Here is a 24,929-nt window from a genome sequence, read left to right on the forward strand (position 1 = left end):
TTAAAACTGCTCGAGAAAAATTATTTCAGTTTCAGCTTACTTCCACTAACACATTTGATTAGCAACAAACACATTCCTACAGACCTTTTCAAAATTATAAGGCCACCCATAAATTTCAAGATACAAAAAAAGGAATAGTTTTAGGATTTTTTTTCGATGGAACATGAAATTAGATTGCAAAGCACGAATGTGAGTCCAAGAGTTGATTGATTTCGCTGATAAATTTTTGTGATAGAACGTTTTTAAGGAAAAATGGCTTTTCAAAATTATAAGGCCACTTGCAGTTTATTGAGGTTCGGATGGTTAAAATAAGCAACAAAAAGCATCTAATGATCCGTTGCTCCACCGGAACGGTTTATTGTCTGAAAAATACGATTTGGCATACTTTGCACCAATTTCTGCAGTAAATTTGTCGTACCATAATACCCCAGAGATTCTCAATTGGATTTAAAATTCGTTGAGCAAGCTGGCCAGTCCAAAATATCAATTTTCTCGGACTTAAGCCACTTTATTGTTTCAGCACTTTTATGAATACTAGCGTTATCCTGCTGGAAAATGAGCTTTGACTTGCGTCTTCTTTTAATTACTGGCAGCAGACTAGCTTTGAGGACATTTATGTAATCGGAACTTTTCATTTTGTGCGATACAAATTGAAGTTCTAGCCTGCCGGTTGCACAGAACGCACCTAAAACCGTTACATATCCACCGCCAAATTTCTCTTTGAGAAATATCGTGGTTCCTTACGTAGATCACGCCAATAACCGTTGAATCCGTCTGGTCCGTCTAGGTTAAACTTTTTTTCATCCGAGAATATCACCTGTAATAGTTTAACCAGTGGCGTCTCGTGACAAAATTGACTAGTTGTGCACTGCTTATGTAGTATGATAGCAGATGTAACAGATCGTTGTAAGTGAAAACTAAAGTTTGAGGAATGGAGATTTGCTTGTGTTTTTGAAAACTATGAGATAACGTTATACTTTCAGATGGGATTTTTATTAAACAAACAAGCTGAGCTGAGTATTTCTTTCTTTTCTTGAATCTGTGCAGTAACTCATGTGCACGGAAAAGACACTAACGTAGCGACAATAGATACTTGACATTTTATGTTTGATATATATGAGATGCGTGTAAATACATGCAATTTGGGTGCAATCCAATCTGCTTTCATCGAATAAATAAACATGCCAAAAAATAATTGAATTTGGATGGGGTTGGGGACTCAGTTCATTCCTTCAATTCGACCGGTTGTGCAGTGCACGAGGTGCACATGAGGACGAGACGTCGCTGAGTTTAACACATTTGCTATTAAATAGTTTAAATGCGTTCGTTTTTTTTTTTAATATTATAGAACATGTTCATACCTTTCCAATCTTGGGGCATGTTCCGACGTGCAAATTCCAGTCGAGCTTACTTGTGGTGAGGTAGTAAACGAGGAGCACGGTTCATTTTTACTCGAACTATGTTGGGCGAAAGTTTAAATGCCCTCCAAACCGTCGAAACTGAAGCTTCCAACTTAAGTTCAGTGCGGATTTGTGAACAACTCAAGGTAGAATTCGAAGATTTATTGACAATTCGACGAGTATCTCTCTCTGACAGTTTCTTTTTGCGTCCTGCATTTTTATTCTGACCATACTTTGCTGGATTTATCAGAAAATTTGCGACCGCACATCTGCTACCTTCTTGAAGGCCAAAATTTGTCCTTGTTCTTGTTGATTTAGTCTCTTTCGCTTACCCATAGTCACATAACGCTGTTAAATGAATAAAAATAATATTTATAATCACTATATTCAACACAAACTGACAAACAAACAAGGTGGCCTTATAATTTTGAAAAGGGATAATTACTAGCTTCAGCTGCTTCGGCTTTGTTTGTCAACAAATATGCGATACGAAAATGTTTTGCTTGTATTTGTGTCATTCTTCATCGATTGCCATCGTTGATATGGAATGTTGTCGTAAAACTATTTATTTTTCCAGAAAACTGCTTTTGTAACAAAAAATATTTAGTTTTGTTTATTTTGTGTAGCGCAATCTAATACAAATGGATTGGAGCAGTGTTGCTAACTATTTCATTAGGGAATTAAAATCTACATTCATAAAATGTAAGTAATTTTCCATCAAACGTTGGTGAAAAATTGATCAAAACTGATATTTCATCCAAAAAGTCAGGCATCAACATTCAGATTGATTGAAACTCAATCGTGCAAGCCACTTTGATAAACTGGTTGCACTGCATATATGAATACATAGATCTATGACATACACTGAGGTCTCTTTTTACGCGGGGGATACGTACCGCGTAAAAAAACCGTCCAAAACAAACCGCGTAACTTCGGAAATCCGCGTAAAAAAGCCTCCAAACTGATGAAAAAAAATATTTTGATGCCAAATATCTTAGAAATGCATGAAACGTCCAGATCTGGTGTAATCTCGAAAAAAAAATTTTTTTTTGTGAAAATCGACTTTGGAACAAAAAAATTTTGAGACTTCCAAAATCAATTTTTTTTGATGCCGAAAACAAACCGCGTAACTTTGGAAATCCGCGTAAAAAAACCGCGTAACTTCGGAAATCCGCGTAAAAGAAACCGCGTAAAAAGAAACCGTATTAAAAAAACGCGTAAAAAGAGACCCCAGTGTACGTACCAAATGAAATGTACCTAATACCAACACAAGTTAACTTGGTTTACTCCTGATCCTTAACTCCAGAACAACACTTCCAAATCGTGGAAATTTATTTTCAAAATCAGTGTTTAATTACAACTGTTTACAATATACAATTGATGTATATAAATATACTATGAACTCATTCAATCTGAATTGCCGTTGAGTACAGTGAAAACATACCGTCCGCATGATGAAATTATCTTTCAATGTTTGAAACGATGAAAATAAGGTAATTAATGAATAATGTTAAACAGTTATTGAAATTTTCAGTGAGTGTTATTCAATTTACCTATAATTAAAAAACATCCCGAGAATCAGAAAAAATGAAGCAGTAAAAACAGGAAAAACAAAATCTGTTCAGGAACTCGTTGAATATGTTTATTTATTCATACTTTGTTCTAACCGTTAGGTCTTTCGTCGGACTAGTCAAATAAATTGAGGTACAGGTAAAGTCATTCACAATAGGACCCCTCGATGAAATCGGTTCACCGTCAGTTGCTGTCCAATTATTATTTGAAACAAAATAACAAGCGTCGAATCGGTACATGTGTCGTAACCATGACAATGTTTGTTTATGTAGAATTAATTTTAAGTTGCAATATGAAAGAATTCGCGGTATTCTGTTGCATATTGAGTTGATCTTGAAACAGGAAAGCAAGAATCAATTAGAATTATTACTAAGAATTGGTTGTATTCTTATCTTACAAGGCATTAAAGTGAACGGAAGTAACAAAATATTGTGTGCAGAATGTTTACATATGTTTACTTCCTTATAAACTTGTTGCTATAGAATTCTACCGTCGTTTTCCAATGTTTGAAGGGTCAACAAAGTTGCGTTACTACTAAGTTCATTGGTTCACGGTTACTGATTCAATATTTTTTGATGGACTGTATGTGACCTTGTAATCTTAAATTTATCCTTGAAATAACTTCGAATCAGTAAAATCCGAAATAATCGGTACGCGATCTTACTAGGAAACTAATAAAGGAAGATTTTTAAGAGGTAAAAAAAGGTTTTCAAAAAAAAACACAAAAACTTTGAGAAATTGATGATCACAAATTTGGGAAGCTCAAATCACACGTACAAAAAATGAAGCAGAGGCAAGAACTCCCAACTCCCTGGGAAATATATGATTTGGTAATCCATATGTAGTTGTGGTCAAAAATCTAAATGTTTCGTTTCTACCGACACTATCTTTAAGGATGTGTACGAGAAAGTTTGTCTGCGAAAGCGGTTGCAACCATTTATCAGAAACCACGAGTGTAGATCTCTATTTTGTGCCGATTTAGCCTCTTGCCACAATGCGAAATCCGTCCTTGTATGATATAAGTTACAAGAATAATTAATATCTTAACATCAAGTATTTCTAATGTACATATAATTCTATTATTGTGAAATAACAATGCTGCTGCTATTATTTCAACATAGACAGGCTTACAAATTAGAAAGTAAGTAAACAAAACCAGTAAAGCTGTCTATTTGTGCTCTTTAGGGTGTCTGAAAAGACATTGTGCTTCGTCGCACTTTAAAACAAGGAGTATCGCAAACAGCGTTAATTTTAAGGCGGTTCAAACCAAACTGTTAAGCTTGCACTGAACTACCCTGCGCTAAGGAGTCAAAGATAAAACGTAAATAACAGGAAGTAACCAAAGCTACACTATCTGAAAGACTTCCGTAATAGGTAAACGTTCTATGCTTGATAGTGTAGAATTACAAATGCCAGTGAATTTTCTGCTTTCCGATTTATACGACCGATGAAATGTATTGCCAGAGTTAATAAAGCAAAAAATGGCAGCCCACGTGAGGCCAGCAAAATACCCTAAATGAACCATAGGACGTAGCTATCAATAAAAAAAATACCGCTACAACAGATATCAAACATTTTTCCAAACATTGTCCGCAGACACGATTATCGTAATGTTCGATAAGTTATAGACGAACAAGTTGTACTTCTGTGTGTTCCCTGGCTGAAATTGAAAAAGTCATTTCTTTCTTCATGCGATGATTATCTTAATGAAAGAAGAATTCAATTACTTATGACTATTTCTTGTTTTCTGTGTTTTTATTTCTCGCCCAGCATCTCCATCGTCTTCGTCGTCGTCATCGTCATCATCGTCGTCGTCGCCATTCTCAACTTCCAATCCTACATCGGCACCCGGTAGATCAACGGTTGCAAGTACCAGCTCATCCCGACGACACTTGATTCTCCCACTACCGGTGCTTCCACCGAGATCTGTGGTTCAGATAAGACCCGAACCCCCACCACCGTACTGGGCCCACTATCGACATCGGCCCGTTGTTCCGGCACCGGCAGCCGTCGTAAATCCTCCTCCAGTTCCATCTGCGGATTACACCAGCAACAGCCACAGTAGCATTTCCTCCACGGAAAGTGAGGGTGCCACCGTTGCGGCCAATAATGTGCTGCGTGGTTCATCGTCACCAGCGGCGGTGCAAACCAATCGACGGGGCGGTGCCTTGGAACGCATCCCAGCAGGGTCAGCTAGGCAGCAACGGTACAACATTGCACACCAAGCACAGCACCAACGGATCAAAGAGCACTTGTTGAGTGAGTAGTTAACAAATGGATTTACACCAGGTTTAAACTTGAATGCTAGAAACTTGTCCCATGTCTTTTTTTTCTGTGATAATAGTGCATACAAATTGAGATGTTTTATTCAGCTAAGAATTATTCCATGATCCTAGAGAGAGAAAAGCATTATTATGTGAACTATCTATACAATAAGAGAAATTCCAGCAATAATTGGCCATAAGAGCTTTCATTAGAATCTAAGTTTGTGAAAATCCGCTTAGGCATCACCGAGATAAGTTGGTAGACTTATTTTCACATTTTTTGTACATTTTACCCCAGATTTCTTCAACAATGTCGGTCATATATGAACTAGAAATATTCTTCCCGGTTTTGCACCGAAATTCTCTTTTTTCGGTGGAATCAAATTCTCGATTTTTTTCTGTATTTCCCGTTCACTTGCCACCCTGAAAACACTGAGGTCTTTTTTATGCGGTTTTTTATACGGATTTTCGGAGTGTTGTGTTTTTTTTTTACGCGGATTTCTGAAGTTACGCAGTTCTTTTTTACGCGGATTTCCGAAGTTACGCGATTTTTTCACGCGTATTTTCAAGTTATCCGGTTTTATTGTTTTGTTTTACAAATGCCAAATGAAACGTCTGGATCTGACCCGAAATTTTGAACACTCTGATACTTGAGACATGAGATTTGATATTTTCGATTTTTTCTCTAGATTACACCAGATCTGGATGTTTCATGCGTTTCTTAGACATTCGGCATAAAAAAAAGAATTAATTACTTTTGCGGTTATTTTTATGCACATTTCTGAAGTTACGCAGTCTCAAATTCACAAAGTTGATTATTGAAAAAAAAAATGGTTTGAGATTACATCAAATCTCGACGTTTCAAGATATTTGGAATAAAAAAATTGTGATTTCGGAAATATCAAAGTCCCAAAGTCGATTTTTTCTAAAATTTTGTTCTTATGTTATACCAGATCTGGATGTTTCATGCGTTTCTTAGATATTTGGCATTAAAAAACAATATCTTTAGTTTTACGATTTTTTTCGCGGATTTACGAAATTACACGGCTGTTTTTGAGCGGTTTTTTACGTGGTACGTATGCCCGCACAAAAAGAGATATTAGTGTATAATTTTTTTTCCATTATTTAGCTATTCAATCCTTTGAGAATATTTTGATGGTCCTGAAAAGAACCCATTTTCGGAACTTATCCAATGGGTATAATTATTAAATCTTTTTTGTCATCACTTATTATCAGTGGCGTCTCGTGACAAAATTGACTAGTTGTGCACTGCTTATGTGGTATGATAGCAGATGTAACAGTTCGTTGTAAGTGAAAACTAACGATTGAGGAAAGGAGATTCGCTTGTGTTTTTCAATACAATGAGATGACGACATACTTTCGGATAAGATTTTTCACTAAACAAACAAATCTCAGCTGAGCTGCGTAATTCTTTCTCTACTTGAATCTGTGCAGTAACTCATGTGCACGGAAAAGACATGAACACAGCGACAACAGACACTTGAAAATTTATGTTTGGTTTATACGAGATTCGTGTAAATACACACAATTTCGGTACGATCCAACCTGCTTTCATCGAATAAATAAAGATTCCAGAAAAATAATTGTATTTGGATGGGGTTGGGGACGCAGTTCATTCCTTCAATTCGACCGGCTGTGCAGTGCACGAGGTGCACATGACGACGAGACGCCACTGCTTATTATATACACCAGAACTAAAATTCTGGGCCGGGGCTGAATTCTAGAACTGGATTCAAGAATTAAGTTCGAAATCTGAGACAGGTTCAGAATTCGGTTGAAAATTCAGATTCCAAATCCGGATCAAGAAATTACGTCTAAAACTTAAAATTTTTGACCTGAACTCATTTTCTAAATTCTTTAGAATTTAGAATTAAATTCTGATTCAAAGTCAGTTCTAACATTTATTTTCGTTGTTCAGATCTAACATATAGTTTCACAATCCAGATCCAAAATTCATATACTGAAGTTTGATCATGAATTCTGAATTTGATATCCTAAATCAGAATTCTGAGTTGGTCAGTTTTCAATTCTGAACCTGTTATCTGAAACTGAAGTCTGAAACTAAATTCAGAACCTGAAGTTAAGTTAAAAATTCAGGTGGATCTCAGTATCTGAGCGTTTGAGGTCTTACACCATGCAGAAGGTCTGTTTTTGTTGCTGCTGAATGGAGGTGACTGCTCACAACGACGCCCGAAAAGCGTTTTAAACTTTATACCAAAGATAAACTCAAGATGCAGTAGTCTGCAATTTCTCATGTATCAGTTGAATAGATCTCGATCAACTCGGTTGACTGTCAATTTTAGTCTAATCATTATTTGAAGCAAAACAACAAGAATTTGTACGTTACATGCCAGGCCCGTACCCAGGATTACGTTTCGGGAGGGGCCCAAAGATAAAAAATAATTCTACTGAAGATTGCTTATGTACCTAATTCGCGGTGTGCCTTTTACGGGTGTTTTTAACAGACACTTTAAACTTTTCCACTGGAACTGTTATTGTATTACATTTCTTTACATACCATGCAGAAGGTTTGTTGTTACTAATGTTGGTAGAAGATCCTTATCACGACATCAGTTTACTTTTTATACCAGTTTTATAGTGTCCGGCAGAACATTGGGACTGATATGTGCCTCCCGAGTAAAGTCTAACATCAAAATGAGAAAAAAAAATAGAAATCTGGTTATGATAGCAACATCAGATTAAAATCTTAATATGATATCGACTCATCAAATTTTCAATTGATATCAATTTATGTTATCATTTTGCTGTTTGCTTCAAGAAAAAACTTTCAAGGCAAAAGTTTTGTCAAACTCAAAAAATAAAAATATTATAATTAACACATGGATCAATAAGTCCCGACACTAAAGCAGAGATGGCGCTCGTAGTAAACCAGTAACCACGTCTTTCTAGAGTACTAACCTTTGCTTGAAACGGGTCAAAATTTTAAGTTGATCCGACCAGAAACAGCTGAGTTATCGAGGTTGGAGTAAAATCGTTTTGTAGTTTGTTTAAAAAATGGAAAAAACCGAGTTTCGTGTTTTGATAAAACATTGTTTTTTAATGGGTAAAAACACCGTGCAAGCGAAGCAATGGATTGAAAAATGTTATCCGGACTCTTGTCCATCAAAAGCAACGACTTGTCGGTGGTTCGCCGAGTTTGAACGTGGTCGTACCGACACAAATGACGCGGAACGCTCGAGTAGACCTGTGGAAGCCGTTACACCGGAAAATGTGAGTGAAGTGACAAAAATTATAATGAAAAATCGTAAAGTGAAGCTCCGTGAGATTGCTGAGATGACACAGATATCATATGGAAGTGTATCTATCCTTCATGAAAAATTGAGCATGAAAAAGGTTTTTTCCAAGTGGGTGCCGCGATTGCTTTCGATGGAACAAAAACAGCAACGAGTCGATGATTCAGAAAGCAGTTTATCGCTATTTACTCGCAACAAAAAAGATTTCTTGCGTCGTTACGTGACCATGGACGAAACATGGATACATCACTACACTCCAGAGTCGAAGCGGCAGTCATCTGAGTGGCGCACAGCTGGCGAAAGCCGTCCGAAGCGTCCGAAAACGCAGCAGTCAGCTGGCAAAGTCAAGGCGTCAGTTTTTTGGGATACGCATGGCGTGATTTTCATTGACTACCTCGAAAAAGGTAAATCGATCAACAGTGATTATTATATTGACTTACTGATGCGTTTGAAGGAGGAAATCGCAAAAAACGACCGCACATGCAGAGAAAAAAAAATCCTTTTTCATCAAGACAATGCACCCTGCCACAAGTCGATGAAAACAATGGCGAAATTGAACGAATTGAGCTTTGATCTGCTTCCCCACCCCCCATACTCGCCATATTTAGCCCCCAGTGACTACTGGCTCTTTGCTGATCTTAAAAAAATGCTCCAGGGAAAAAGATTTGGCTCAAATGAGGAGGTCATCGCTGAAACTGAAGCTTATTTTGAAGCGAAAGATAATTTTTTTCATAAACATGATATTGAAAAATTGGAAAAACCATTGTATCACCCTAAAAGGTGATTATGTTGATGAATAAAAAAAAATTTGCAAAAAAAATGTTGTTTCCATTGTTAGTCTCGGGACTTATTGATCCATGTGTTAACTAGTTAAAGAATTCATTGAAATTAGGCAAATTTCAAATGGCGACATAAAAATACAAAGCTAAGTTTCAATAGAAGAATTATTCCTTCAATCCTAAGGAGTGTATCGAAAATAAGCTATCCACATACATTTGTGTTGTACGCATCTATTTCTAATGATTTTTTATGCTCAGATCACAGCATGCTGTGCATTTGGCTGTCAGCTTTGGTTTGTTTACTTATTTGTGCGGATGAAATTCTGCGTTTTCAAAATATCGTGTATTGAAAAGGAAGTGAAAATTAAGGTTCTGGAACCATGGCTAAGTGAGAAAGGTATTTATATGCGAAATTTGGCGAAGCGGTTTGGAATTCATCATGCCAGTGTTAAAACCATCATTAATAAGTTTGGAGATTATTTGGATCAGCTACCAGGAAGAGGCAGAGACCCCGGTTCTTCCGACCCGAAACTAGACCAGAAAGTGGTATCTCTAATCATGAAGAACAAATCAATGTCAAAACGTGATTTGGCCAAAAAAGCAGGAACGAGTGTCGAAATGATCCAGCTCATCAAGAGGCGAAATCACCTGAGGACCTACAAAAAGCAAAAAATCTCAAAACAAAGTGTAGAACAGAAGAAGCGAGCAGCAACAAGGGCCCGAAAATTGTATTCGCGTCTTTTTCAGTGTCCGAATGCATGTGTTCTGATGGACGATGAGACTTATGTAAAGAAGGATTCAAAAACTCTTTCAGGTCCACAATACTTTACTGTCGTCGTTGGGGAGGATGTGAGCGATGCGGACAGGTCGATTCAAGTGGAGAAATTCGGTCGAAAGGTACTGGTATGGCAAGCAATATGTTTCTGTGGTTTGAAGTCAACCATTTCCTACACTACCGGAACTATAAACGCAGAAATCTATCGATCTGAGTGTCTTTATATAAGAAGCATAGTACAACTCCACTGTTTTGGCCGGATTTAGCGTCGGCTCAATCTACTAAAACCACTCTCGATTGGCTTGCGGGAAAAGGTATAAATTTCACTGAGAAATATATCTATCCACAAAATTGCCCTCAGCTTCGACCCATCGAACGTTACTGGGCAATCGTGAAGAGGGTCTTCAAGAAGACTGGTAAGGCAAGACTGAGAACATGCAGGAGTTCGAAAAAAGTTGGGCTCAAACGTCCGAAAAATGCGATGCAACACTTGTCCGGAACTTGATGAAGAGTGTTCGATCAAAAAAGTTTGAAAATTCGTGAAGGAATAACATAAATTTCATCCGGTTGTCATTATGCTCAAGTTTAACCTCGTACAATAAAAGATCAATTTTTAGTTTGAATGAAGTTATCATAATTTGAAAGAAAAATTTGTGGATAGCTTATTTTCGATACACTCCTTAGATCTTGAAACTTTAATACACTTTTCCAAAGAAACCGTCCAACTAAATCTGCATAATTTTGAGTCACAGGACTAATTCTGCATCAAATGATCGTATATTATAGGTCTACACAAGACCTAAAAATTTACTGAAGAGATTCTGGTTCTATCTGTGGTCAGAAGCAAGATAATCGTTCATTGTCCCAAATAGTCGAAAAAACAAATGATCTGGGATACCTAATTGCCGGATTCCTAATTCACGTTGCCAGTGTTGTAGGAGACTTCACTGTAAAACGCTCGGTCTTCAGAACCTCTAAATTCGTATTTCAAAATGATTACATGTGCGAGTTTTATCATGGCTAGTAGATAACTCAATTTGATGTTATAATGTTCGAATGCTACAGCTTTGGATATTAGAAGAACAAAGAGAACAATTTCATACTGTGCTATTCACGGTGGATGCGGAATGAAAGCGACGCAACGAGTGTACACTGACAGAAACTACCTGCATACAACTTTGTGAGACAACACTGCTTGTCATATAATCGAACATTTTCTATCTAGTTATAGTCCCACCATAGTCCATAGCAATCGCAGAAAGTTCGCATTCCAAATCACCTAAGTTCAAAACCGGATCTCCCCGTGGTGTGGTTAGTGGGTTGCATAAAATCGCTTTTTTTGTTTGCGAGTAATATCGCCTAAATGTATACCATCCCGGGCCTTTTTTGGCCAGTCTATTGTTAGCTTATGCTCGTGACGTGTCATTTCAAGAAAATCTACATGATATTAATTTTTTCAATGTGCTTTCACTGAGAGCAAAATTAGTTTTAAGTTTGATGTCACACAGCATTCATTTTGCTTTCGATTTTGATCTTTTAGCCGTTGAAACGACCAAAACGATAGCAATTTAAGCAATCGATATATACGAACAGTACAACATCAAATTGAGTTTTCTTTTTGATCTCACACTCTATTTGGGCTGACTACCTTAAAACCGTCGGCTCGGGTACGAGAAAGCAAGCAAGTGTGATGAGTTTTCTTTATTGTTTCCAAAAGTTTGGGAAAACTAAGTTTTTGGTTGAAAATTTAATCACAAGTTACTGATCATATTTTTGATGGTATTTAAAAAGAATTTTATTGCTACGTTTAGTACAACTCGAAATATTCACGATTAAGTGCCCCATGGTAAAGAAAGACGTATTCACGTCAAAATAATTAACTGGATAATTGTGCGACATCTCGAGATCCATTCTTTTTTGAATTTGTCTAAATATTATTTAATCTTACATATTTAAAAACAGAGTTATTGTTATACTTCCACTTAGAGATCTCTTCCTCTTTCGCCACAGGTCAAGATGCATTTTGTCCGGACCTGGTACGTAATTGCAAGATTGTCAGAGACTCACAACCCGGACGAAACTCCCCCGAGCCTGAACCAGTACCCAGCACTAGTAACGATCAAGACGTCTACGTAGAAATAGAGGAACTGCACCAAAGTCTGTCATCCGCACACATCGTGACCAAACCCAATGCAGAAAGCACAACCGGAACACCCACTGATACAAATAATCAAAGCGCTTCGACCACGACGACCGTTTGTGATATGGGTCAAAACCTGAGTATCCGAAGACCGAAGATATCACTCACATGGGTCCTACGTGAACAGTCACAACAAGAGCAGCAACAGCAGCAGCACCAACAATCGATAGGTCAAACAAACGGAAATCCTCATACTCATTCACAAAATCAGAACCACGTGACAGAATCCCGCCGAAATTCACCTGTGAAGGCGATCATCGGTAACGGCACGGCACCTGTTCATCAAGCAAATACTACAACCGGTAGCCACGTCCCTGTCCGGAAGAAATCGCGCACACGCAGCAAGGAACGCTTGTTCAGTGAGAAGTACGTGAGCGATAACAATCTGACAGAGTATCATAATGGAAAACTGAAAGCCACTGTGCTGAATGGAACCTCAGGGCCCGCATCCAACGAACTGCATGGTAGCAATAATCACAATGGCATTTATCGCAAAAGTAATCGAAGCTATCGGAAGAATAGTGACCGCCTCAAGAAAAAGGAACGTTCCCTTGTCTACCCGAGTTTAATTCAAAGTGAAACCGTCGATGTTCTACTCAACAATAAGAACAACAACAACAATAATAACAACAGTATTATCATTAATCTTAACCAGGAAGACCAGCTGCAGAAAGAGCAAGCTTCGCTTAGTCTGAAAAACACTTACTCGGAACCTTCACTTTATACCACCGTATCGGAGCCAACAGCCTCCAAGAAACATCGACACCGACGCCGCCGGGAACGCTACCGTTCGCAACGGTTCGGATACGAGATTCAAAATGTCGACGAGTTTCTATCGAAATGTTCACTGTCTGCCCCGGGCAACATACCGGTGGTACTGTCATCGGCGGCCACCCTCTACCAGACCCGCCCCGGTAGCTATCAGATCGAAATACCGCTACCGCTGGGGATGGTCGTCAATGCCGTGTTCAAAAACCAAAACTGGCTCTACGTTCAGACGCCCCACGCCGAGGAGGGTTATGTGGCGTACGAGACGTGCCTGCCGCTGGGTATCCTGCCACCAAACCAAAGGTAACCACTTATTTCATATGATTTCAATTTAGACTGCATTAATTGTAGACACCGGTGAGAAAGCTCTTGTAAAAATCTATCTTTCGTGACTCACATTAATTGTGCAGATTGTCCTTCGGTTATCAAAGCCGAATACTTACACTTCCGTCCTGATCGAAGATACAAATTGAAAAGAGGACGAATCAGATTGTGTATCGGTTACTTCGATTGAACCTGAGGTTGTATTTCCATGGATACAGCAACAACAAACCAACAGCTCTCAGCACAATCCATATTTGTTTAGAGTTTTGCTTTCTGTTGATTGTTGTTATCCTGTATTTTTCGGTTATATTCAATTGAGAAATAAAAAGATTACAATTCATTTTCTAACCGCGACTGAGATAATTATTCTCGTCTTATGATAAACTCGAACCTAGTTAATGAGATACTCTACTCCATGTCCATTAGACTTTTCTTTTGCACTAAAAAGTTGAGCAGCGCTGCTAGCTATATTTCATACAAAACATTACAAATTACATGACAAGTGTCACCTCAACATCCGCTTTCTGTGAACAATAATTAATATATGTCTAACTCTTACAGATCAAGCTCAACGTCCAAGCCGACGCCATGCTGGGAATCGAACAAAGATGTCTTTCCTCGCCCGAGCGGCAACCTGACGGATAGCGAGAAAGAAATTCAACAGCTCCGAGGTGGCACTCGTTCCGAAGGTCGTCGAACACCGCGGTTGAAACGTGGCGGCACCAATAGCCGAAGCATCACATCGATCACCTGCAATAGCGAGAAGAACTTGGACTCCTTGTACCTGCGGGTGGCAAACCAGCCCAAATCGCTCGACTCACAAACTCAATTTGCTCAACTTAAACTTACAACTAAGGTGCTTAACGGAACCGGAAAGCCGGAAAAAGCCTTCATCGCTATGGCTGATCCGGAGAAGTCTTCCAATGGAGATTACATTCAGCTACAGAAGCAGCAGAATCCATACCATCACCATCACCATCACAAGATCCTTGCGACGACTGGGAGTGGATGCAGTGGCTCAACCAACAGTGTCATCAATGGAGGACATTACCATAAGACTGTAAACAATATTAGTTGTAGTAGTACTAACAATAATAGCAGCGTTAAAAATAATAGCCCTAAGATAGTCACCAATGGTAACAGTAGTAATATACGATCTGCCACCGCCGTCCGGCAAACCCTGCTGGCAATCACCGACAACTACTGCTCGGAATCCGTAATTGTACAGAAAGGTGATGTGGTTACTCTGCTTGCCTGCAAGGAGTATCAAGAGAAAGGACCCAAGAATGTTAAACAGTGGTTTTTCATTAGAACTCGTGACGGACACGAAGGATATATTCCGGCGGAAATTGCAGGGCATGGTTTTCTCTAGGATTAGAAGTTTAAAAGTGGCATGTTCCATGACAGTTTGGTACGTGAGTTTCAGCGAAGTTGTATAAATTTTAAGATGACGTTCAAGTGCAGAAAGATAAATATTAACCTAAGCAGTTATTTGTTCTAAACCAAATGGTATTTAAATTATAATTCCAAATAAAAATAAAAACGGTGATTGGCATGAAATTTCCTGTGATGACGTTCGCCGTTCATAGTTTCCAAATCAATTGACTTGACTAACAGAAAACAGACAGAACTGACATGGTACTAAGCAGTAATACTAGTGTAAAAATAATAGTAATACTAGTGTAAAAATATGCTCAAGTCCACTTCAGAAATTGCTTTCAATCGTCATCCTTCTGTGTCTGTAATGGTACAAATATGATTACTTTTATTTAGTTTACAATTTATAACATTCAACTCTGAGGTGTTTCCAAAGATAAACTAAAGGTTACGAAATCCCATACAAATTGATAAGCAATACTTGTTTAGTAATCGTAAACTGTAGAAATCTGCAATGGTAAACTTTAAATAGCCCCTTGTTAAAAAGCGTCGCAAAGCAAACATGAAATGGTCTGATTTTTCAATGCCCCTCGATGAAATCGGTTCCCCGACAGTTGCTGCTTCCTATACATCGACTGATAGAATCATGTTACTTTATACATATTTTGTTGTCTTGTTTATGAACCACGTGCTTCAACATAAATGAATACATTGTCTTGCCTCCACTATCGAAGCACATAACGATGGAATATTACTTTCTGTATGCGCTTAAAGTTGATAATGTATGTTTGGGAATCAATGGGTTTGACACTGAACGTTACAAGGGAGTGAATTTTCGTACAATTATGAATGATTAATATATCGCATGGCAGTCTACATACCATTGGGGCACAGTGAACTTCGCTGGAGCAACATAATCAGGCGAGAGAGACGTTGCTTCCAATTTTTATCTGCATGCACAATACAAAATAACAAGCATCAAATCGCTACATGCGTCGTAACCATGACAATGTTTGTTTATGTAGAATTAAAGCCTGTTCGCACTATACCGGGACGACCGGGACGGGACCATCCGGCACGTTTTTTTTCCCTCATCGGCGATGACTGAGCCGACTTCCAGCGCCGACGGTGCGAAAAACTCGGCGAGGAATATCGGCGGCAACCAAATGGATTTTATCCCGGATCCGGGATTCCAATACATACATACGCCGGCAGCTCAGTCATCGCCGATGAGGAAAAAAAACGTCCTGGATAGTCCCGGACGGTCCCGTCCCGGTCGTTCCGGTATAATGCGAACAGGCTTTTAATCTCAAATTGCAATATAAAAGAATTCGCGGTATTCTGTTGCATATCGAGTTGATCTAGAAACAAGAAAGGAAAAACAGAATTTTTTAAGTAAATGGAAGTAACAAAATATTTGGAATATGTTTACATCCTTCTGAACTAGTATTGTTGCAATGGAATTTACCATTCTTTATCGACACTTATCAACGAAAAGTCAATCAAATTGCATTATTATTATGTTCACTGGTTCAGGATAAAATTGGCTCGACAAGGCTGCCAAACACACAGACGTTTCATTTTATATAAACACATTTTTTGTTTCGCATTCAATCATTGTTCATTGGAATCCATGTAATGTCCGACCCATACGATAGATTTATGTGATAAAACTTCTTATCAAAATAATAAAATGTATGCTGGCAACCCGGTACAGTTTGCTCATATACGAGAGAGTACAAGAGAAATACGATGCGCAAAGGGAATTGAGCGAGCCACGTGGTCGATTTAAAACTCAACACGCGACCCTCTGTCCTCAGACCTTAATGATCCAAAAAATTTGTATGGATTGTATGGCATAGTTACCTTGAGTTTATCTTTGGATGTTATTTTCGCTTGATGTCAAACCTAGCCCAGTTTCCATCCTAACTACTGTAACTGTCAAAACGTTTGAAGTTAGTAATTGAACTGAAAATCGAGTCAGATTTAAACCTGGTTTTGCCTTTCTCATATAGAAAGGTTATGCAATCAATGTGAAACCCGACTTTTGAATGTCATATACCATTCGACTCAGTTCGTCGAGTGTAAATTGATAAAGCTGGCAACACTTGCTCTACAACTGACAATATTCCCCTTTTTTATTTCCTTCCTTTTTCTTTCTTCTTTGAAATATTCTTGTAACGACACCACAAATAAATATGTTTCCTAATCGTTAAAGACCTTTTTCGTTGTTTTTCACGCTCGTACTGTCCCCAAAATACATAAATGTCTGTATATGCGTATGTGTGTGTATGTAACGCTTTTTTCACCAAACCGATTTTTATAGTTAGATTCTCTTAGCAAACTCTTGAATTTCATTTCAATCTAACTTCCGGTTTCGGATTTACAGAGTGATTAGTGTAAAAATTTCAGTTTAAAATTAATTACTCATTTTTCCCAGAGATGATGTGACCGGTTTTAACAAACTTAGATTCAAATGAATGGCACTATACGAAATTTTTGAATTTCATCTGGATCTGACTTCCGGTTACAGAATTATAGAGTAAAGTGTGTTAAAAAAACCAGTAATGGTGTAATGATGCCTTTCTCATATTACTTATATTTTCAAAAATATCACTAGAAGATTCTGCGAAGAATTTTTTTTCAATCTTGAATAAAATAACCTTTTCAATTTGTAAACAGCTATGTTAAGTTAGTAAGATTTTTTTTTTAGCATCGTCGCACTAAATGATTAATCACACTTTGATATTCGATAGCAACCTAGGGGACTATAGAAGTTTTTATTTTATGAGTGACATTATTTGACACATACTCTCTAGTCTTTCTCTCTCTCTCTCTCTATCTTTCTCTCTCTTTCTCTCTCTCTCTTTCTCCCTCTCTCTTTCTCTCTCTCTCTCTTTCTCTCTCTCTCTTTCTCTCTCTCTCTCTCTTTCTCTCTCTCTTTCTCCCTCTCTCTCTTTCTCTCACACATACAACACACAACACACTCACACACACACGCGCGCACGCACACAAATTAGAAATTTACATATTTTCCACCTGAAAAATATAGACTTAAATGTGCAATACGAAATTGAACAAAGCACGCTGCGAACGGAGCAAAGCCGCACGTACCGACGCGTACCAGTTTTGCATCGTTATTTTGAATGATGATTTAAATGTTTTGATACTCATCGCCCTATAATATCGGAACCGAAAGTCGGATTTGGATGAAATAACACAGTATATTTGAAGACAATGAGAGCTTTAATTTGAATCATGATTCGTGAAAGCGGTTCAACCGTTGCTGAGAAATCGAAGTGAGTTCCATTTTTTGAACTTTTCTACACTATTATCGGTGGTTTCGGAAATGTAAACCGGGCTCTAGTAGTCCCGAAATAGTTTTATACATTCACTAACTAACAAGATTTAGCAACTAGATGAATTTAACAGTAAGTTTTATAAAAATGTGCACCTCATTTTGCGATCTCTTGTGAAAAAATACTCGTGAAATCGAACATTTTCACTTATCGCACTGTAATACCGGAGCCGGAAGTCGGATGTGGAACAACTTTTCAGGGACTTTTTAAAGAATTTTAAGACCTTTTATTTGCTTCTTAGTTTGTGAAAATCGGTTAGAAATTTTTAAATAAATTGGCACATATTTCCTTGTAATTTCGTAACCGGAAGTCGGATCCAAATGAAATTCAAGAAAATTGTATGAGGACATAAGACCTTTCATTTGAATTCAAGTTTGTGAGAATCGGTTCAGCCATCTCTGAGAAAAAATGAGTGACATTATTTGTCACATACACACATACATACATACACAAGCATTTTATGATCTCGACGAACTGAGTCGAATGGTATATGACACTTGTATAACCTATCTATATGAGCTGGTATAAGTTTGTTGCAGTCGAAGGGGAGTACTTTAAACTTTTTTATCAAGTTTGTAATATGCAATCACTGTAGAAAACTATGTATGATTTATAAATTGAACGATTTCCTAATTCCACGCACTGAATTTTGATTTAAAAAAATACGATATAAAGAAGATCGAATTATTTAGAAGTAAATTGATCTATTTCAAAAGATTTTATTGTTAGTTGACGCACAATCGCGTTGACTATACCGATATCCCCGATGTCTGGAAGCACTAATAACGGTAAAAACAACAACCGAAAATAATAGTCAAAACATTCAACATTATTTTAAACTGAACGCGAAAAATGTTAGAGAACCTTATGCTTAACGTACCCCACCAGATGAAATCGTTGACGGTAAATGTATTTCTTTTATCAAGTTTCAGAAGGAGGTCCTTCTGTGGATGACGGTCGGCGAGATGGGAATGCCATTCTTTTGGCCGGATCTTGTGAAGGCTCATTACGTCAATCGATTGCTAAAGGAGATGGACTAGCTACAGATAAACGTGGTACCGATGATCGCCATCCTATCCAATGTCATCCAGATGTGTGGTTCTACACCGATAATCTTGTGAACAAAAATAAGTAGCATTATAGGTGTAAAAGCGGCAAACTTTTTCACAAAAATCTTATGGTTATAGTTTCGGTCTACAGCCTCGGGATGTCGAAGCATTTTTGTACAACGCAACATAGGATTGAAGGCATAATTGTTCGATAAAATTTACTTTTGAATTTTTATATCGCCTTCTGAAATTAATGTAATTTTAATGCATTCATTATGTTGTTGGATTTAATATTTTCATTTTTGAAGTTTCGAAAAACTTTTGTTTTATAAGTTTTTGTTTCAAAAGCGAACAAAAATGATAATTAATGTGATATCAATTGAAAAATAGATGAGCTGAAATCAAATTAAGATTTCAATCTGTTGTTGCTATCATAATCAGTTTTCTTTTTTGTTCTCGTTTTGATATTTCACTTTGCTCGGGTTATGACACTAGCCTTTCTATTAGTAAAAAGGAAAACGCCTAGCTTCGGCACAGCAAACACTTCAATGTAACAGAAAGTAAACAATTTGGTTAATAACTAGATGCCTGGTTTGGCCTTTATCATTAGAACGGCTGTGAAAACCAACTTTTAAACCAAGGTTCAGAACTCAAACCGACATAATAATCCAGATTCAAAAAATAAACAACAACTAAATAAAAATCATAATCACTAGCTCCTTTGATTAGTATGTGCTGTAGATATTATTCGCTTTCCCGAATTTTCTTCTGGCCGCCGAAAACAACACCATAGCAATTACATAGAAACGCATGGCTTGCTGAGGGATCAATAACATTTTTTATTACTGAATAAACCACCCAAAGGCGCATATCATTCTGCATATAAATGAGTCTATCTGCATATTAATTATCAGAAAAGCTCTCGTTGTTGTTGGAAATCAGTTAGAAAACTAATAACTATCAATCATTAATTCACGTTAAACACCAACTAGTCATGGCGACGAGTAAAAAGTCGATGAAAAAACCAGTAGAACGACAGCCGGCAGAACGTGTACATCCAAGCATGGAACCCATAGTTCGGGATGGAAAAATGTAAGTATGTATTCTTCGAAAAGAAATACAAATTGATGCATATTTTGGCCACACAGCCGGGAGCAGATAGAACTGGAGAACAAAGTCCGCCGGGAATACCAGAAAAAATGGGGCTTCATGATCGAACCAAAGACCACTGAACATTTGAACCTGAAACGCAACAACCAACGACTGAAGGAGCTGTATCAATCCCAAGGTCAGAAGATCAATATGCACGAGTACAACGGTCACGGAGAATCGTACTTCGTATCGAAGCAAATGTTCAAGCACCTGCTGGACACATGCCGGTGCGGAAGGAAAAAGGTAACGAATATGCATGCTTTGAAGTGTCTCGAGAAACCAAAAAGCACCTACGAAAAGACCGACGACGAGGACGAGGAAGATGAGCATGAGACAGAACAGAAGAATGTTAACAACGACAAAATTGGCAGCTATATTCCGGAGGTGCCGACGTTGAGTTCAGGTAGGGTTCATTTGAAAGTAAAGTTTTCCCAAGCAATCGTCAAGCAGAAGAATAACCTATGAATGGCTTTTCAGAATGTTAGAGCATAACAAATGCAGCTTTTTGAAGCTTTATAAAATTTCAAAACAACTGAGCATAAGATTTTCATTGTATTGCTCAATATTTAGCTACCTTACTCAAGTTATCCTCTATAGGATGAAAAATAGTCCTCTGCATGTCTACAGAGTAAGCAAAACACGCCAGAAATAACATTTTTACAGGCACAATATTCGAAATATATTCCCTACATAAACTGTTTGAATGACTCCAAAAGAAGATTCCTGCTTTACAGTTCTATCGCGTCATTATTTCTCATTAGCATCACATTCCAAAAAATACGGGTGGGTAATATCAGAGACATAACCGGATTACGTGAATACGAATAAAATGGATCGTTCAGTTTGTTTGATGTTACAGAATGTGGATGCTGAAACTGGAATTAAGGAACCGAATTTTTGAGCCGAATGTTAGAGCTGAATTGTGAAAATCAATTTTAATGCTATATATTCGTGAATTGAATTCTGAACATGAACTCGGTAACTGAACTCCGAAACTGAATTCTAGAACTGAATTCTGAATTGATAAACTGATCACTGAAGCTGTTTTGAAACTGTATTCGACACCAGCATTCTGGTTCGGTGCCGAATTCTTTACCTGTATTCTAGCACTGAGCTTTAGACCTGGATTCTGATCCGCAACTAAATTTTAGTTACTCCAAGTTTTTCCAATTCGGTTCAAGAATTCAGCTCAGAAATTCTGTTATGGAATCCAGATCCGGAATTAATTCCAAAATCTACCGAATCTAGTTCCTAATTTCAGTTACACTTCTAGAATTGTAGATCTCTATTTTCGAACCAAATTCTAGACTTGCATTCTGGTCTAGAACTCTGAACCTGGACTCTGGAATACAGTTTAGAACTAAATTATGGAAATACAGATAATTTTGCATCCGAGCTTAGTTCCTGGATTTTAGTCTGAAGTTCCAAAATTCTGAAACTAAATTCCGGACTGATCCTGGATTTCAGTTCTAGAATTCAGTTTCAAAATTCAGATCTAAAGTCCAGGTCTGGAATCAAGATCCTGATTTCAGATTCAGAATTCAGTTCCAAAATCCCGGCTTAGAACCAAGTTCTGAAATGGTTTTTCAGTCCCAGTAATCTGGTACTCGATACTTTGGATTCTGGACGAAGAACAGAATTTCAGATCTGGCTTTGGATTCTGGACGAAGAACTGATCTGGCTTCTGGAAATGAAAAAACATCATTGAAAAATTTGATTCAGGACCTGGATTCTGGTCTGAACTGAACGAGTCAACTATGAAAACTAGCGTTCATATCAAGCGTTTTAGAAAACGTTTATGCTGAGTTGTTCTAGGTTATCTTACTACTGAAAATTCTATCACAAATTGCGGATCATATTCCCCATGACGTAGAGAAAAAAATGTTTGACAAGAGAAATGCAAGGACAAAAAATTTATTATTCTCTCAGAGGGTAAATTTTTAAAAAGGCGGCTTATAGTTAAGCAATATGTATTCACGTAAAAATGATGGATGCTCTGAAAGGAACAGATTAATTAAATCACTTCGACTCTTCACAATATTGATGTCATGTCATTTGAATAACGCAGGAATAGCAAAATACTCCTCCTTCATTTGAAACTCAATGCTTGATTCTGGAACTAGATTCTGTACCTGGAACTGAATCCTGAATCTGTAACTATATTCAGGAATAAGTAACTAACGCAGGTATAGAAGGTACGAAAAGGGTAAACACATTTCATGACTTTTTCTCTTTGCTACTCGTTGATACCAAACATTTCAGCAAATTTTTAATTTGAACTATTTGTGGTTGTCGTAGAGCTGAAAATTTGTTTCATAAATTGCTGATCATATTTCCGAAGGAATGTAGCAAAAATGATGTTGATACGTTAGTCACAACAAGAGATATTTACGATCAAAAACTCATCACTCTCCCAGAAAGTAAATTTTGAGAAGACGCCTCATGGTAAAGTGAGACTTATTCACTTCAAAGCCATTTCTGTTTTATCAATTGTAAGTAAGTGTCATATGTACATTTAGTGGAGTAAAAATTTCGAAATTCTTTCCAAGTAGAGAGCATTTGTGGGAATTGTTTTGCGCGCTCTATGGGTCGGATTTCAGTTTGAAACCCGACTAACCCAAAAAAAATGGAAATGCCGAATTTCAAGGATTGTTGAACGAAGACAATGTCCACAGTCAAAAACAAGTTACGGAAATTGTAAACGTCTGATGTCAAGAAAGATTCAGAAGGTGGGAAGATGGGTTCCTCATGAGCTTAATGACAAACTGCGAATAAAGTTGAGAGAAATTGGCTTAAAACAATGCTTTTTCTGCACCGGATCATGACAAAAAATTAGAAATGGAAAATCATTGGTCGGCATCAACTGCAAAACCCTATCACTTCGGAAAGAAAACGATGCGTTGGTGAGATTAAAAAGGTGTCATTCACTACGAGCTTCTCAATTTGAGGGAGACTGTAAAACCTTATCGCGACAGCAAATGATAAATTTGAATCAATCATTGTTCGAAAAACAGCCAGAATACTAATAGAAAAATTCACGACTAGATCGCTTCGAAAGATTAATTATTCTTTTGACGTAGTATTTCTGAGTTGGAGAAAAGATGGAAAAAATGCCTAGTTTTCGAAACCAAATACTTTGAATAAAATAACTTTAATCAGTAGCTCACAATCAGCATGTACTTCTTTCATTTAAAAACTCCCGCAAAATTAACACTAGTATTTTCAAACGGCAAAAAAATATTTTTGACAGAAAGCTAAATATATTAAGTATATTTAGAGTAAATATCAAGTTCATTGTGGTCGTTTCTTGTAACCGAATGCCCGATTTCAAATAATTTTTTGTAGGAATAGAGGCTGTACCAGAAAGTATGGACGCAACCAAAAATCGCTGCCATTTCTCAATGGTTCAGAATCTGTCAATTTTTATGGTTGCGTCCTGTTGTTTACACTCTTCTCTGACCACTTGTGCAGTTGTTTATTCGTTTTCATTAGTTTGTTTCGAAATGCGTGGATTTTCAGCAGAACAACGTCAAAAACGATAAACCGAAAACGGGTCGAAAAAAGGTCCTGCTAACCCTCAGTTGGATAAATGTATACTGAAGGCGTTCGAGTAAAAGAAGGAGGTGTCAGTTCGGGATGTGGCCAAAAAAGTGGGCACTTCGAAGTCAAATGTTCTTCGTGCTAAAGAACGTTTGAATCTTCGAACCTATAAGAAGCAGAACCAACCAAAACGTAGTCCGAAACAAGAAGCATCGATCAGGCCGAGGGTTCAAAAGCTGTAAACCAGTCCGAGACATCGATTGAAGTCGAAAAATTTGGTAAGAAAGCTATGGTCTGGCAAGCAATTTGTAGCTGCGGTAAGATTTCGAAACCCTTCATCACCACTGCTTCAATGAACAACGAAATATACATCAAGGAGTGTTTACAAAAACGACTTCTACCCATGATTCGAAGCCTCAAGGATCCTGTTGTCTTCTGGCCAAATCTTGCTTCTTGCCACTACTCGAAATCAACGATAAAATGGTATACTACCAAAAATATCACTTTCGTCCCAAAAGACATGAGTCCACCAAATTGCCCACAACTTCGACCAATTGAGGAATTTTGAGCATTAACGAAGGCACATCTTAGGAAACATGTCTCGGCAACCGAAACCATTCAATAGTTCGAAAAAGATTGGAAAAAAGTGTCAAAACTTGTCGCCAAGAAGTCTGTACGGAATTTAATGAGGAACGTTCGCAAGCCTACAATGGATAAGTAGCAAATGTTGAGAATAATATTCTGTTGTTGTAGTCTAATATTATCAGTATATCGAATAAAATTTGAATATCTCACACTTGTGAATTATTTACAGCGAAATCAAAGTGCGTCCATACTTTCTGGGACAGTCTTTATGCAACTATTCTTATTACTAATAAAAAGCTTGGAGTTTTTGAAAAGAGAAAATCGGTGTTACGAGAATAATACGGCACATTTTTGTTTTTACAGGGATGTACGGCTGGCCGAAGAACCGGTTTGTTGCCATGGAAAGAACAACGTATTACATCTCGCCACGTTACACCATGCCCGGAAATCGCATAGTCGACTGTCAACCGTACAGTAATATAATTCTCGGCTAAAGTTTCTCATATTTTA

At 37.6% G+C, this 24,929-nt stretch overlaps 2 protein-coding genes across 2 annotated transcripts in view; both read left to right on the top strand.

Moving 5' to 3' along the window:
* The window catches only part of LOC131435526 (uncharacterized), a 112,931-nt gene extending 98,033 nt beyond the window's left edge, over nucleotides 1-14,898 (top strand). The window contains exons 2-4 of the mRNA XM_058603518.1: nucleotides 4,743-5,231; nucleotides 12,076-13,336; nucleotides 13,919-14,898. Coding sequence (XP_058459501.1) covers nucleotides 4,743-5,231; nucleotides 12,076-13,336; nucleotides 13,919-14,729 — 2,561 coding nt within the window. The 3' untranslated portion in view covers nucleotides 14,730-14,898. The remainder of the gene's footprint in view (nucleotides 1-4,742; nucleotides 5,232-12,075; nucleotides 13,337-13,918) is intronic.
* A 5,226-nt stretch (nucleotides 14,899-20,124) lies between these two features.
* LOC131439186 (uncharacterized) lies at nucleotides 20,125-24,913 on the top strand. The gene is made up of 3 exons (XM_058609903.1): nucleotides 20,125-20,234; nucleotides 20,291-20,697; nucleotides 24,783-24,913. The coding sequence occupies exons 1-3, from the start codon at nucleotides 20,137-20,139 to the stop codon at nucleotides 24,911-24,913; spliced, it is 636 nt and encodes a 211-aa protein (XP_058465886.1). The 5' UTR covers nucleotides 20,125-20,136.
* Nucleotides 24,914-24,929: the final 16 nt, after the last annotated feature.

Source organism: Malaya genurostris, chromosome 3 (assembly GCF_030247185.1).
Source record: "Malaya genurostris strain Urasoe2022 chromosome 3, Malgen_1.1, whole genome shotgun sequence".
NCBI lineage: Eukaryota > Metazoa > Arthropoda > Insecta > Diptera > Culicidae > Malaya > Malaya genurostris.

Excerpts from the sequence above, each read along its gene's own strand:
- LOC131439186 (XM_058609903.1), top strand. The coding sequence starts at position 20,137 with ATGGCGACGAGTAAAAAGTCGATGAAAAAACCAGTAGAACGACAGCCG. Across the intron at positions 20,235-20,290 it reads ATAGTTCGGGATGGAAAAAT|CCGGGAGCAGATAGAACTGG; the intron begins GTAAGTATGTAT and ends TTGGCCACACAG. Across the intron at positions 20,698-24,782 it reads GGTGCCGACGTTGAGTTCAG|GGATGTACGGCTGGCCGAAG; the intron begins GTAGGGTTCATT and ends TTGTTTTTACAG.